We start from the raw sequence: 17247 nt of genomic DNA, 5'->3' as shown, positions 1-17247 counted from the left end.
AGAAAGACAGCACGTTTTGTATTATCGCGAAATATGGGAGAGAGTGTCACAGAAATGATACAGGATATGGGATGGACATAATTAAAAGAAAGGCGTTTTTCGTTGCGACGGAATCTTCTCACGAAATTCCAATCACCAACTTTCTCCTCCGAATGCGAAAATATTTTGTTGACACCGACCGACATAGGGCGGAACGATCACCACGATAAAATAAGGGAAATCAGAGCTCGTACGGAAAGATATAGGTGTTCATTCTTTCTGCGCGCTATACGAGATTGGAATAATAGAGGATCGTAAAGGTGGTTCGATGAACCCTCTGCCAGGCACTTAAATGTGATTTGCAGAGTATCCATATAGATGTAGATGTAGATGTAGAGATATAAATTCCCTTCATATCGTTAACAATTGTATTTCTCACAACATACCTCACTGTGACTGTAACTGATTTGAGTGTAACTTAGAATGACATAAGTCTCGGCGGCCTGAAGTGGACGTGCAGACTGGTCTGACCTGCTGCTGGGAGCAGGTGACGGTGGCGGGCAGCGGGGTGGCGCCGTCCTGCTGGGAGGAGCAGCCCGGCGGCAGGCTGCGCAGGCAGGCGGCCACGTCGCGGCTGGCGCCCAGCCACAGCACCAGCGTCACCGCGGACCACTCGTCTTGCCCGCTCTGCCGGCAGCGGGCACCCAGCGTCAGTACAGCACGCGTGCTGCGTCATTTCCTCAACTCTGATTTACCAGTATCGTGAGCGTGACGTACGTTACTGCACACAGATTTGCAGAAATTAGTGACAGATCAATATCACGGGTGGAACCTTTACGGCCTTCAGCTGTTTCTGATTAGTATGCTATAAATGGATAATTCATTCAGCTATTTTGTTGTTGATTTTCAGTTCACACCATAGATTTCGAAACTGTACGCTTTCATCTCCGGACGTGATTTTGACAGTCCAGCTCAACAGAAACAATGAAGTACACAAAGCGATGAAAAATCAACCACATCGAAGATCATTACATAAAATATGTGAGTTTTTATAGGCGCCAAATATGAATCTCAAAAGTAAAGTAACCAAAAACTCACGCACGCCCACTCAAAATCACAGATTTTTTTATCTGGCTGCTTTTTCAGCTAGTTCATCCGCTTCAGTGTTTCAGCTGAACTGGACTGTCGCGAAGAAAAGGAAGCAAGATTAGTGTTTAACATCCCGTCAAGAACAACATCATTATGGACGAAGCACAAGCTAAGATTAAGGCAGATAGAAAGTCCAGTCGGCTGCACTGTTATCAGCACGTGTGAGAAAGAAATTGCATAATTTCGAAATCAATCATGCCAGCACTAAGAATACCATCTACGAGACAGCTCACTCGATTATCCAGTAACGGTATTTTCAGAAAATGATTACTCTAAACACTTCCTCAGAAATACATGTTCACATTTGGTTGGTTAATTGACTGATTAGCGGGAGGAGACCAAACAGCGAGGTCATCTGTCCCATGGGAGTAAGGAATCGTGGGGAAGGAAGTCGATCACTTTCTTTGTTCCTCATCTGAACATTTACACCTTGCATTGAGCCACTTTTCTCGTTATTTTCCCGTTAATCACCACTATGAGGTGCTGTCTAAACATTACAGCTGTGCAACATTGTTGCTAAGTTGCGTAAATGAAACATAATTTGTCCAAAACTTTTAGTTGTAATCAGATAACTGTCCTTTTCAGGATATTCTCTTCCATTTAAGCAATTTGACTAGCCTTCATCGATATTTACCAAGTTCCAGGCTGCGGGTGCCTCCTGCTAGTACCACACAATCCATAGAGATCCTCCTGTAATATTGGAGTGGTAGAACTCCTGATACAAAGATTGCAATAGAAACATTATGCTTACAAAAAACACTACTGTTATCACTGGTACGAAATATGGTAGAAGATCTACGACGAGTAAAAATTTTGTTCCATCACGGCACTAGACTCTAAGTATTTACCGTAGAGTTTGTGTTTGATTGAAGAATTCAGTCTGTGCTTCCAAGGTACCTAAATCAAATAGGTGTGCCGTAGACTGAACCACATAGAACCTATATCTGTGGAGAGGCTAGAATAGCTGATGGTTCCTGAAGATGATGAGGATGATGATGTTTTGGTTTGTGGGGTGCTCAATTGCGCGGTCATCAGCGCCCGTAGAAAGTCCCAATTTCTCCACAATCCAATTTTTTCACAGTCACGAATGATGAGGAAATGATGAGGACAACACATGGAACCCAGTCCCCGGGCAGAGAAAATCCCCAACGCGGCCAGGAATCGAACCCGAGACCCCGTGATCCAGAGGTAGCAACGCTCTTCACAAGACCACGAGCTGCGGGCGATTCCTGAAGAGGGGCAGGAGCCATTTAGTAGAGTAGGGGTAACAGTCTGGATAATTGACTGATTTGACAACAAACAAGCGGAAAGTAAACCGTTGTTGTACTCACCGTGGACATACAGCTTCATTGTGGGCTGACACTGAGGTCAGAAAAGTCATGGGGTAGCGATATGCATGTATACAGATGGCAGTAGTGTTGCATACACGAGATATAAAAGGGCAGTTCATTGGCGCAGCTGTCATTTGTATTCGTGTGATTCATGTGAAAAGGTTTCCGACGAGATTGATGCCGCACGACGGGAATAAACAGACTTTGAACACGGAATGGTAGTTGGAGCTCTGCGCATTCCATTTCGGAAATCGTGAGAGAATTTAGTATACTGAGATCCATAGTATCACATGTGTGCCGCGAATACCATATATCAGGTATTAATTCTCGCCACAAACAACGCAGTGGTCGACAGACTTCACTAAACAAACGAGGGCGGTTACGTTTGCGTAGAGTTGTCAGTGCTAACAGACAAGCAATACTGGGTGAAATAACGGCAGAAATCGATGTGCGACGTACGACCAACGTATCCGTTACGACAGTGCCGCGGAATCTGGAGTTAATGGGCTATGGCTGCAGACGACCGACGGAGTGGGTTTGCTAATTCACAATACTGCCTGCAGTGCCTATCCTGGGCTCGTGACAATATCGATTGGACCTTAGACGACTGGAAAACCATGGCCTGGTCAAATGAGTCCCGATTTTAGATTATAAGAGCTGAAGGCAGGGTAGGGCTCGAGTGTGGCGCAGACCCCACGAAGTTATGGACCCAAGTTGACGACGAGGCACTGTGCAAGCTGTTGGTGGCTCCATTGCGGTGTGGACTGTGTTTACATGAAATGGACTGGATGCTATGGTCCAACTGAAGCGATCGTTCTCTGGAAATGGTTATGTTCGGCTACTTGGAGACCATCTGCAGCCGTTCATGAACATTATGTTTCCAGACAACGATGTCATGTCACTGGGCCACAATTCTTTGCGATTGGTTTGAAGAACATTCTAGACATGAAACTTCCTGGCAGATTAAAACTGTGTGCCCGACCGAGACTCGAACTCGGGACCTTTGCCTTTCGCGGGCATGTGCTCTACCATCTGAGCTGCCGAAGCACGACTCACGCCCGGTACTCACAGCTTTACTTCTGCCAGTATCTCGTCTCCTACCTTCCAAACTTTACAGAAGCTCTTCTGCGAACGAGCTTCTGTAAAGTTTGGAAGGTAGGAGACGAGATACTGGCAGAAGTAAAGCTGTGAGTACCGGTCGTGAGTCGTGCTTCGGTAGCTCAGATGGTAGAGCACTTGCCCGCGAAAGGCAACTGTCCCGAGTTCGAGTCTCGGTCGGGCACACAGTTTTAATCTGATAGGAAGTTTCATATCAGCGCACACTCCGCTGCAGAGTGAAAATCTCATTCTGGAAACATTCTAGACAGTTCGAGCGAATGATTTGGCCACCGGGATCGCCCGACATAAATACCATCGAACATTTACTGGACGTAATAGAGAGGTTAATTTATGCACAAAATCCTTTATTGGCAACGCTTTCGCAATAACGAACGGCTATAGGAGCAGCATAGCTCATATTTCTGCAGGGGTCTTCGAAGGACTTGTTGAGTTTATGCCACATTGAGGTGGCGCACTATGCCAAGAAATAGTAGGTCCAATATGATATTACGAGGTATTCGATGACTTTTGGCACCTCAGTGTAATCTGCATCAAGGAATCATCAATTTCGTTATGGAGGAAAGTGTGTTGAGTAAAAATTGTAGAGAGGCACCAAGACTTGACTCGAAAAAAATTTAATATATAAATTTCCGTAATTATGAAAAGACTTGCAGAATATATTCTAGAGTGGAGAGTGGTATCAACCAGTCGTCGGACTGAAGACCATAGATATCTGTGTTGTAATAGAGCAATACTAAAGGCGAGTCAAGGCAGGCGACAGACTTTATCTTGACATTTGTTGCTACCTTCAGTATGACTGTGGAGACTTTGCCACACATGGAGCCACGGAGGCCCGGCTCTTCCGTGTAGCAGAGGTCACGCGCCTTGAGGCGGGCGTATCCCACGCTGCCGCCGGTCGCCAGCACCAGCCGCACCACCACGTCAGGCAGGGTAGGCTGCGGCTGTGGAAGTCCATCCAGGCCTCATTAGAAAGTAAACTGACAATCTACGTGACTAAGACACTGTGTTCTCTAATATTGATCTGATTCTTCATCTACATCTACATTTATACTCCGCAAGCCACCCAACGGTGTGTGACGGGGGGGGGGGGGGGGGGCACTGTACATGTCACTGTCATTACCTCCCTTTCCTGTTCCAGTCGCGTATGGTTCGCGGGAAGAACGACTGCCGGAAAGCCTCCGTGCGCGCTCGAATCTCTCTAATTTTACATTCGTGATCTCCTCGCGAGGTATAAGTAGGGTGAAGCAATATATTCGATACCTCATCCAGAAACGCACCCTCTCGAAACCTGGACAGCAAGCTACACCGCGATGCAGAGCGCCTCTCTTGTAGAGTCTGCCACTTAAGTTTCCTAAACATCTCCGTAACGCTTTCACTCTTACCAAATAACCCTGTGACGAAACGCGCCGCTCTTCTTTGGATCTTCTCTATCTCCTCTGTCAACCCGACCTGGTATGAATCCCACACTGATGAGCAATACTCAAGTATAGGTCGAACGAGTGTTTTGTAACCCTTTGTTGATGGACTACATTTTCTAAGGACTCTCCCCCGTCACCCGCCTTACCAACAATTACTTTTATATGATTATCCCACTTCAAATCGTTCCGTACGCATACTCCCAGATATTTTACGGAAGTAACTGCTACCAGTGTTTGGATATACAATAAAGGATCCTTCTTTGTATGTATTCGCAATACATTACATTTGTCTATGTTAAGAGTCAGTTGCCACTCCCTGCACCAAGTGCCTATCCGCTGCAGATATTCCTGCATTTCGCTGCAATTTTCTAATGCTGCAACTTGTCTGTATACTACAGCATCACCCGCGAAAAGCCACATGGAACTTCCGACACTATCTACTAGGTCACTGAGAAAAGAGCTTGACAGGTTTCGACACAGTATTTTCAACTGCAAAATAACTGTCTTTTAACGATTTTAATCTGCTTCATGTCTTCTAGGATCTGATGAGTAAGTCTTACTTGTGTATGATACCAACAGATTTTTTATGGCCCAGTATCCCATCTTCGACAGAAAAATAATTTCAGCGCTACCCAGACGACTAGAACCAAACGTAGTAAGCGAACTATACCGTATTAAAAATTCACAGTATGTCATGCTCCACGAACTTTTACGTGTGACATGATTAAGAAACTGGTGATGAACTTTCATGTTAAATTTTTAATTCGTTTTTTTCAAGCCTGACAGATTTATCTCAATCTTTCGTAAACGTAAACTACTAGAAATTGAGTCGCAAACGAAACTGAAATTAAAGCATAATGCTAAATGGATGATGCCCGATAGCAACGCGATTCTTAAGTTGTTTACTATTGTCATTTAACAGAAATGACCAGCTATCTAAAGTTTTCTAAGAGGGTGAGCCTTAGATGGTGTGACTAAGGAGCATTTCATAGGTTTTAAGTTTTTGAAATCCACTGGGAAATTACTTCGCAACAGTGCCTCAACTTTCGCCTGCTGTGGATGGACAGTGTTCATCATTTGTGAGTCGTAGTACTAATGAAATAAGATGAATTAACGTGTTTTGTGTTAATCAGTTCGTGCAAGGTAATACACGATACCAATATATTTCAAAAATTCGCGTGCTGATACGCGTTTTTTCAGGCGGTCATTTCTTGGGTTCTATTGACACGGAGATAAGGGATCAAGTGTTTCAGGTAGGCCTTGGCCTTGCGATCCATTTAGAAAGAACGGGTATACTGTAGCTATACTACACTGTAGAGTCAGAAGCACCATTTTTTCCGAGGAAACCTCGAAAAACAACAATTTTTGAATACGAAAACTACCATTTGTGAGGATGGCTACTTCTTTAATTCCTATTCATGACAAATCATTGAAATTTTTATCATTTTTTCTTACGATAATGCTCTCGAGGAGCCTTGAAACGTGTTTCAACATCATCATTCGTTATCAGGATCCAGAGGATCGAAGTTACTGTACTTACGCAATTAAATATGCACGTAATATCCGTCTGAGGCGTAAATGTAGTTTCAGCTGACGTAGTAAACACATGACAAAGATTCTAGGTTCATCGAAGGGCTCTGAAGCCATCAGAATATGTTTCCAGTCAGCATTTTTTCACCAACAAAATTTAATGACGCACTATCTCTGTGTACGGCCAAAGTGGTACTGCAGTGATAAAAACGGGCTAAAAAGAAACTTCACATGCCTGAAAAGAACTGAAAATGGCTGATAAAAACTATGCGAAACTGGAAAGGTTGGAAATTCAATAAAATGTTTCGAATAATATTTTCGCCCTGTTAAGACACAAATCATAATTCAGGCGGTGATCGTGATTTAAAGACGTGGGTGTAGAGGAAAATATAAGTTGGACCCCCCAGATTTTTTGATCTGCCAAGGTACGGCGGAGACAGCGGCGGTACGAAAACCAGGTTGAACGAGAGTGTAAGTGAGAGAGGAGACAGTGCCAATGGGATATACTATAAGTCATTGAGAAAAAAAGGAGTCACTGAGAGAGAGATATATAAGGGGCTGACCAAATGTTTCCTTTCGAAGGACAGACTAACCCCATGCCTGTACGTCGATGCTTCTATACTAGCACCGGAGACGAGCCTGGTTGAATACACACTGTATCAACGGCCTCAAAAGGAAACTTCTTGATCACCACTTATATGTAGGCAGTGACAGTGAGAGGGAGATGCTGAATATGAAGCCTTAATTGTGTGTACAAAGAGAGACTAGATAAAATGATTTATATTTTGGTATGCTGTGTGTTAAAAGAACGGGAGTATGTAGGCATGCCAAAATTGTTGATGAGGAAGATGCTATGAAAATTGAAGCAGCTGGTTTTCCACTTCTCTGTCGGTCTTTTAAAGAGGAACATATTCGCCTTTTTTGTGCACCGACAGAAGCATTGTCCGCTGGTGGTTAAACAGTTTCATGATTGCAGTCACCGAGACGAATATCGGTAGTAGCTGTCAAATTACTCTGAAACGCGGACTTGGGACTGTGTGTAATTATGCATAGTGCTGATATGCTGATCAGCAATTGCGGCAATGATAGATTTTCTTCATTATTATAATGTGTGGCTGTATAAGAAAGATTTACTGCAATTTTCTCCTTCTGTTCTGGCATTTTCTCAGGTGACTAGAGTTACTAATACAATCTTCTAATCAATAGAATTTAGAGCCGACGTGGTTGAGAGACAACAACTCACGTCTTCAATAGCGTCGCGGAGCTCCTCCAGCAGCAGACTTCCCGCGGAGAGCGCGACGTCAAACCCTAAGATCGGACCACCGGACTGCCAGACCTCTGCCATGTTCCGCAACTTCTCCTGAAGGAAAAAACTTTCATGGATTAACTTTCTTTATAGGCATCCAACTGAAATTGACATTAGAGTGAACTCAAATAAAAATGATTGTATAACACCCAAGGTATGAGCCACGCAGGATTTGGCACGATGGAGCAATTGTCAGGGTTAAAATTCAGGGTGTGAAAGGTTAACTTCAAATTGTACAGGAACTTAACTGCAGTTATAAGAGTCGAACGACATGAAAGTGGGACAGGAGTTGAGAAGGAAGTGAAACAGGGTTGCAGTCTATCCCCCATATTATTTAACCTGCACATAGAGCAAGTACTGCCTTCCGGTGGGTAAAGGAATCTGCAAAAGATAAGCAAGGGCTATATCTACAGGAAAAGACCCAGTCCTCCAGGTTGGGGGTTGTACGCAGGACTAACAACCTGGGTACGTGAAAACTGAAATATAATGAATATCTCACATATGCCTCAGATGACACATGGGCCCCAAAATACGTCGATCTTTAGCTGGAAAGTGGATGTAAGATTGGGAACACAGTAAACAGCATAACCTTTATAATGTAAAAATAGCAGCACTGCAGGAAACAAGGCTGTTGCGTAGAAGTATACAAGATATGGATAAGTATACAATTTTAACAGCGGTACAGTAAGCGGTTCCCATTAATCTGGAGCAGCCTTCTGCGTACGAAATGATTTCCTGTCCACAGTAATATCATTTGAAGCAGCTGATGAAAGCTTATGCTATATTAGAGTAAGATCGAAATGGTTCAACTCGTCGCTAATAAACTGCCATGCACTAACTAATGATAAAGATGGTGCACAAAAGGATAACTTAACGAAAACTTATCAGACCTATTGAACAAAATACTAAAAAAATCTGTCATTATAGTAGTAAGGGATTTAATGCAAAAATTGCGAAAGAGGGTAGTTTTAAACCTATTATTGGAAAGGAAAGTTTGCATTAGAAAAGTAATGACAATGCAATTCGGCTGATAAACTTTGCTACATCAACGGATATGGTTATTAGCAGCACTATATTCCCACAAAAAAGGAAACATAAAGAACAACGGAATTCAAGTAACAAGAAAATGGCATATGAAATTGACCGTGTTCCCCTACATAACATAGAAAGACAGTTACATATATACGATCCTTCCGAGGAGCAGGAATTGGGTCATACCACAGTATAGTAATAAATACAGTGAGAATCACGTTGAAGGATGCACCTAAAACAAAAATAAACCAGATTTGATCTGGATAATGTAATAGGAACAGAAGAAAAACTAAAATATAAAGCTGAAGTTTCAAACCGTTTGGATGTTCCAATATATATGAGAGAAAGTCATGAAATGACAAGTAATGAGCGCTGGCATAGAATTAGAAAAGATTATCCTCACAACTGCAACCATAAATTAGAGAGAGTGAAAAAAGACAGGAAGAAGTGCTTCGATGAAGAATGTGAGGAAGCTGAAGATAAGGTTATGAAATTACACAAGAAATGGCTGCAAGCATGTAAAACTCCTGAAATAGAAGCTACTCTCCGGCAGGCGCATAAATAAGGTAATAAAATAACTCGTAAGAAAAAGAAACGCTACCTAAATCAACAGATTGAATCTGTTCACGAGTATCATCAAAATAACTACATTTGGAAAATGTATGGTACAGTCATCAAAAATAAAAGAGGCTTTAATTACCAATGTAAGTTGATGAAGGATGAAGATGACAATATGAGCATAGAACCATGCACAATTTCATCATAAATCAAGGAATATTTTGACAATTTACTGAACCGTTCTGATACAGAATCATCAATTACTAATTCCAGTAGCATCCATAATAATTGCCAGCTTCCAGAATCAGCATATGAAGAGGTGCTGGGAATATCAGGCACATGAAAAATGACACGGTAACTGGGAGTAACGGAATTCCAGGTGAGATGCTAAAATATGGAGGAGAAACGCTGCACAGAAGTTTGCTTGACCCACATGTAATCTGTAAAACTGAGACCACACCAAGAGAATGGAAAGAATCATCAATAGTCCCGAATATAAAAAAAGGAAACAGGAAAGACATCAGATACTACAGAGGAATATCATTAGTTAACAGAACCTGAAAGAATTTATTCTGCTGATTGCTGAACCGCTTGAAACCATACGCAGAAAATATAATCAGGGATTGTCAAACTGGATTTTGGAGAAATAGATGCACTACTGACAATAAGAGGACTGTTTGGTAAGTAAGGTTGCGAAAATCAAAAACATTTTATTGGCAACAGTTAGCCACACCTTCAGCTACATCTCTAAATAGTCGTCGCTCCGACTTAGACATTTGTCGTGGCGTTGTACAGACTTCCCAGTACCCTCGCCACAGAAAGCAGCCGCCTGTGTTTTCCGCCTATTCTCTACACTGGTCTTCCTTTCGTTGTTTGTGCCGAAATGTTGTCTTTGTAGCCAGCGGTTCATGTGAGCGGAGATGAACAACGGAGGGAGCCAATTAAGGGCTGTATTGTGAGTGATGAAACACTTCCCATCGAAAACGCTCCAGGAGTGCCTCCATTGCCCCTGCAGAATGCCGCTGAAAATTGTCTTGAAGAAAGAAAGGCATGACATTTATGTTTTGTGGGCGGCATAGCTTCGGGCGAAATCTCTCACCATATCCACATACTTGGCGGGAGACACTGTTGTTTTAGGCATTTCCATGTGATCACTTTGCACTCTCAACTTAAAAGAGCAACGTAAAGAACTCGACAGGACACTAAAGACACTGCCTAACACATCTGTGCAAAGTTCCATAGGATTTTCAAAGTTGTTTCCATTTCGCGCCTAATCGGATCTTACTTTCCGAATACGCCTAGTATATTTGTAATCAAAATAATAAATCAAAAAGTATCATAATGTAAACAAAAAGTGCACTCCTGGAAATGGAAAAAAGAACACATTGACACCGGTGCGTCAGACCCACCATACTTGCTCCGGACACTGCGAGAGGGCTGTACAAGCAATGATCACACGCACGGCACAGCGGACACACCAGGAACCGCGGTGTTGGCCGTCGAATGGCGCTAGCTGCGCAGCATTTGTGCACCGCCGCCGTCAGTGTCAGCCAGTTTGCCGTGGCATACGGAGCTCCATCGCAGTCTTTAACACTGGTAGCATGCCGCGACAGCGTGGACGTGAACCGTATGTGCAGTTGACGGACTTTGAGCGAGGGCGTATAGTGGGCATGCGGGAGGCCGGGTGGACGTACCGCCGAATTGCTCAACACGTGGGGCGTGAGGTCTCCACAGTACATCGATGTTGTCGCCAGTGGTCGGCGGAAGGTGCACGTGCCCGTCGACCTGGGACCGGACCGCAGCGACGCACGGATGCACGCCAAGACCGTAGGATCCTACGCGGTGCCGTAGGGGACCACACAGCCACCTCCCAGCAAATTAGGGACACTGTTGCTCCTGGGGTATCGGCGAGGACCATTCGCAACCGTCTCCATGAAGCTGGGCTACGGTCCCGCACACCGTTAGGCCGTCTTCCGCTCACGCCCCAACATCGTGCAGCCCGCCTCCAGTGGTGTCGCGACAGGCGTGAATGGAGGGACGAATGGAGACGTGTCGTCTTCAGCGATGAGAGTCGCTTCTGCCTTGGTGCCAATGATGGTCGTATGCGTGTTTGGCGCCGTGCAGGTGAGCGCCACAATCAGGACTGCATACGACCGAGGCACACAGGGCCAACACCCGGCATCATGGTGTGGGGAGCGATCTCCTACACTGGCCGTACACCACTGGTGATCGTCGAGGGGACACTGAATAGTGCACGGTACATCCAAACCGTCATCGAACCCATCGTTCTACCATTCCTAGACCGGCAAGGGAACTTGCTGTTCCAACAGGACAATGCACGTCCGCATGTATCCCGTGCCACCCAACGTGCTCTAGAAGGTGTAAGTCAACTACCCTGGCCAGCAAGATCTCCGGATCTGTCCCCCATTGAGCATGTTTGGGACTGGATGAAGCGTCGTCTCACGCGGTCTGCACGTCCAGCACGAACGCTGGTCCAACTGAGGCGCCAGGTGGAAATGGCATGGCAAGCCGTTCCACAGGACTACATCCAGCATCTCTACGATCGTCTCCATGGGAGAATAGCAGCCTGCATTGCTGTGAAAGGTGGATATACACTGTACTAGTGCCGACATTGTGCATGCTCTGTTGCCTGTGTCTATGTGCCTGTGGTTCTGTCAGTGTGATCATGTGATGTATCTGACCCCAGGAATGTGTCAATAAAGTTTCCCCTTCCTGGGACAATGAATTCACGGTGTTCTTATTTCAATTTCCAGGAGTGTACATTACTTGCTGATCGATTTTATGAAAGCTTACGTCTCCATTCACATGCGAAGCCTATGGAACTTAATGAAGGTCTTAGTATTTCGAATTGAACTTATAAATCATTGTAAAATGTGCCTGAATGATAATGTAAGCAGAGATTTGCTAAATGGAATAAAATCTAACCACTTTTAAAACAAAACTGGACTAGCACAGGGAGATGCGATGTCCCATCTTCTCGTTAGTGTAGCCTTGGAGAAAATCGTGAGGAAACTCAAACTATTACTTTGTGGGAGTGTCCAAAGAAATAAAGTTAACGTTTTTGCGTATGCAGGTGATATAGTGTTCATTGGAAGACGTGAAATAGTGATTAGGCAGTTATTTGGGGAGCTCGTAGAAGAAGCATCCAAACTTGGACTAAAACTAAACGATCTGAAATAAAATACATGTTAGTTCAAAGATGTAGAGATGAACAAGACAACCAATATCATCTAATAACCGTCAAACATAAATTCGAATGCACTGAAGAGTTCAAAATTCTGGACGCAATGATAGGCGAACAGAATCGGAGCCAAGTAGTACAAAAGACGCTATATAACACAATCATTAGATCAATAATGGCCCGTGGAACAGAAACATAAGGTTTAACTAAAAGGGAAGGACACTAGTCACAAATATTTGAAAACAAAGTCTGTAGGAATATCTTTGGTTCATGCTATCATAATGAATCGCAAAGATGGAAGAGAAGAGACAACAAAGAAATCCAAATGCTATCACAAGAAGCGACAATAATGATCATAATAAATTCCAGAAGACTTCAATAGGCAGGCCATCTGATAAGAATGAAAGTGGATCAAGTGGTTTCAAAAATATTCATGGGGGAGTCACTTGGTAATGGGGAGACCGATGAGTACGTGGAAAAACGAAATCAAAAAGGATGTGCACGACGATGGGCATGAGTAATTGGCAGGAAGTAGCACAATACAGAAGGAGTTGGAGTTAACAGGTGAGATCGACACTGGAGCTTCGAGTCCTTCAGCAGCCAAACAGAAAAAAGTAGAAGAATACAGCAAGTGCTAAAGTAACCCAAGGAGATAACTGGAAAGGAAATTAAAGTTCATCAGTAAGAAATAAAAACTTTAAATTTTGCCAGTGACACTGTAATTTTGTCAGAGATAGCAAAATAAGTGTAAGATCAACTGAATGCAATGGATAGTGTCTTAAAAAGAGGTTGTAAGAGGATTATCGACAAATATGAAGAAAGAATAATGGAATGGAATCTAAAATCAGGTGATGGTGAAGGAATTATATTAGGAAACGCGACACATGCGTTTTGTTATTTGAGCAGCAAAGTAGCTGAATATGTCCTAATTAGAGAGTACATGAAACGCAGAATGGAAATAGCAAGCAAGGTGTTCCTGGAAAAGTAAAATTTGTAACATCGACCATAAATTTAAACGTAAAAATGTATTTTATGAAATTATTTGTGTGTAGCGTAACCTTGTATAAAACTTGAACGATACACAATACAGATAAGAAGAGAATAGAACCTTTTGAAATGTGGTGCTATAGAAAAATGCTGACTATTAAGTGGATAGATGGAGTTACTAATGAAGATGTATTGAACTGAGATGGGCAGAAAGGAGGTTCAAAACAGTAATAAAAGAAGGGATGCACTTATATGACAAATTATGAGGCATCAATAGATAATTTATTTGGTTACAGATGGAAGTGTGTGCAATAAAAATTATAGACGGAAACTAATGTAGGTAGCAGCAGTTATGCAGAGAAGGAAAGGCCGTGTCCGAGCAGATATAGACGCTTCAGTCTGGAATCGCGCGACCGCTACGGTCGCAGGTTCGAATCCTGCCTCGGGGATGGATGTGTGTGATGTCCTTAGGTTGGTTAGGTTTAAGTAGTTTTAAGTTCTAGGAGACTGATGACCTCAGATGTTAAGACCCATAGTGCTCAGAGCTATTTTTAGAAGAAAAGACCTCCGCAGGATAGATTATTGTGTGGAGCTGACTTATACCAGTTTTCAGACTGAAAACGTCAACAGGAACGACACAGTAACGTAAGGAGACACAATAGATAATATAAAGGGCAGTGAAATGAAAACAAAACAGATGGAAAAAAGTAAATAAACTCTTTATTGTTTCAGAAGTGATCATCATAACCGTTAATATACTTATGCCATTGCGAGACAAGAGAGTCAGTACCTTCATGGAAAAATGTCTGTGATAGCCTACGGAACCATACTGCATCGTGGAGTGCACTTCTTCGTCCGAAGCAAATCGACGGCAAAGCATGTCTTTCTTCAGGATACCAAAAATCTGGGAATCGTATGGGAAGAGATAGAGATTCTATGGAGGATGTGTAATGGCTTCCCAGCGACACTTCTGCTGCCTTGTCGAAACAACAGCCACTTCAGTTCTGAGAAAGTCTCGATGACCATTTTCTTTGACTGAAAGGGCCCGCTGCTCATTGACTTACTGGGACACGGTGCCACAACTAACGCACGGCGGTACGTGGACGCTTTGCAAAAACTGACGCGCACCATCAAGTCCAAACGGTCAGGAATGTTGACGGACGGCATTGTTCTGGTGCAGGATGATGATCGCTCACACGTTGCCAAGACTGTTTCGACTACGCTACCGCAGAATAGCTGGGAAGCCCTTACACATCCCTCATATTCTCCCGATCTCTCCCCATGAGATTTCTATACTTTTGGAAGCTTGGGACGACGAGGTGCACGCCTTGGTCACTTATAGTTCCGTAGGCAACCGAAAACATTTTTGCATGAAGGCATTGACCATCTTCTCTCATAGAGAGATAAACTTATTAACACTTATGACCACTACTTTTGAAATAATGAACAGTTTAATTATTTTTTTATATCTGTTTCGTTATCATTTGACTACCCCTTATACATAACAAGAAAAGTTAACGTCTGGAAGGCAATTATGAATAGAAGCGTAAATCTTGTAAGCCGAGGTGTTAGGTAACAAAACGATTTACATTTATTCCTAATAACAATGAAGATGCAAATTATATGAAATCCCTGTCCAACACAAACCAAAAACAAACATGTGGGAAATCGTATGAGAAGAAACGGCAAAAGCTCATATGAGTTGCTGAGAACCAATAGAAAGCAGCATACAGTATCAACTAAAATAATATTTGGCAGATTTTCGGTACAGGAACCCAATGGATAACAAGTCGAGGATTTGAAGAATGATCTTTCTGAAGAAAATTCCACTCTCAACATCTGCACCAACTCTAATTTTATGACTATTATGGTAAGAGGGGATGCTGAATGTACCACAAGCTTCTTGCATTTGCTGGCTCTATAGATGTCTAGTGGTGTGTAGGCTGCCGCCCAGATGTCGGTGGTCCTCATGAGCCTGGTGGCATCTTCTCTCAGTTTTGCACCCACGTTAATCAAAGTTGATATCTGGTCGGCATCACCGCCGGCTGTTGGTCTGCTCTTTCCTTTTTCCAGTTCTGAAAGCCCAGATTCCTGCAAGTAAAAGCATTTCAACAGTCAAAGAACCTCATAAATAACAGATAAGTCTATCTTACTTATTCACTTGGATAAAGTCGATTATAGTTGGAAACGAGATTCCTCTCTTTTCTGAGATAAAAACAAGAAATATAGAGAAAAATCAAGACATGTTCATAGGATTTGTCGACTTGTAATAGGCGTTCGACAGTGTCAAATGGTGTAAGATGTTAAATTTTAAGAAAAATAGGTGTAAGGTAAAGCCAGAGACGGGTATTACACGATACATACAAGAGTCAAGAGGGAACATTAAGTAGGAAGACCAACAACGAAGGTCTCGGATTGAAACGGGTGTAGACAGGGATGTAGTCTTTTGCCCTGCTGTTCACATCGAAGAAGCAATGATGGAAATAAAAGAATGGTTCAGGAGTGGAATTAAAATTCTAGGTGAAAGCACATCAATGATACGATTCGCTGATGCCATTGCAATTATGAGTGAAAGTGAAAAATAATTATACGATCTAATGAATGGAATGAACAGCCTAACGGGTACAGAATATGGATTGAGAGTAGATCGAAGAAAGGTGGAAGTAATGAGAAGTAGCAAAATGAGAACGGCGAGAAGCTTGACATCAGGATCAATGGTCACCAAGTAGATAAAGTTAAGGAATTTTATTACCCATGCAGCAAAATAATCAATGACGGACGGAGCAAAGAAGACATCAAAAGCAGATTAGCACTGGCAAAACCGGCATTCCTGATCAAGAGAAGTCTACCAGTATCAAACATGAGCCTTAATTTGAGAAAGAAATTTCTGAGAATGTACGTTTGGAGTACAGCATTGTGTGGTAGTGAAACATGTACTTCGGGGAAAATCGGAACAGAAGAGAAGCGAAGCATTTGAGATGTGGTACTACATACGTAAGTTGAAAATTATATGGAGGGAATGAGGAAGTTCTGCGTAGAATCGGAGAGGCAAGGAATATGTGGGAAACACTGGAAAGGACAAGGGACAGGGTAACAGGACATCTGTTAAGACATCAGTGATTAATTTCCATGGAACTGGAGGAAGCTGTAGAGGGTTAAAGCTGTAGAGGAAGACAGAGATTGGAATACAGTCAGCAAATAATTGACGACGTAGATTGCAAGTGTTACTCTGAGATGAAGAGGTTGGCACAGGAGAGGAATTCGTGACGAACCGAATCAAACCAGTCAGAAGACTGATGACTCAAAAAAATAAAATAAAATAATGTTTTCTCTGCTGATGACTGCACAAGAATACGTCGCAAAGTTCGATTCAAGTCATGTCTTGCATTCGATAGGATACATTCCATTGGTCAACTGCAGGACACTACCCGAAATTGCTTCTCTTAATAATCTAACAGGCACCAAGGCTAATCCACTGCGACTTAAATTCCAACAGTTTTGCAGATTTCGCAAACAATGTTCTCTCCTTCTTTTCTTACTTCGTAGACATATGACCCCAAGACCAGACGATAGAGGAAAAAGAGTTAATGCGATTGCCCTGTGCCATACAATTACTTTCTGACCAAGGGTTTCATC

General features: G+C 42.9%; 1 protein-coding gene across 1 annotated transcript in view; it reads right to left on the bottom strand.

Moving 5' to 3' along the window:
* LOC124774909 (otoferlin-like) overlaps positions 1–17247 on the bottom strand; it is a 188459-nt gene that overhangs the window by 78765 nt on the left and 92447 nt on the right. The window contains exons 7-10 of the mRNA XM_047249587.1: positions 15505–15702; positions 7770–7886; positions 4364–4519; positions 511–666 (exon numbers count right to left, since the gene is read on the bottom strand). Of these exons, the coding sequence (XP_047105543.1) occupies positions 511–666; positions 4364–4519; positions 7770–7886; positions 15505–15702 (627 nt within the window). The remainder of the gene's footprint in view (positions 1–510; positions 667–4363; positions 4520–7769; positions 7887–15504; positions 15703–17247) is intronic.

This window comes from Schistocerca piceifrons, chromosome 1 (assembly GCF_021461385.2).
Source record: "Schistocerca piceifrons isolate TAMUIC-IGC-003096 chromosome 1, iqSchPice1.1, whole genome shotgun sequence".
Classification (NCBI taxonomy): domain Eukaryota; kingdom Metazoa; phylum Arthropoda; class Insecta; order Orthoptera; family Acrididae; genus Schistocerca; species Schistocerca piceifrons.
The sequence above is the reverse complement of the archived record's forward strand: the minus strand, read 5'-3'. Positions and strand labels throughout refer to the sequence as shown.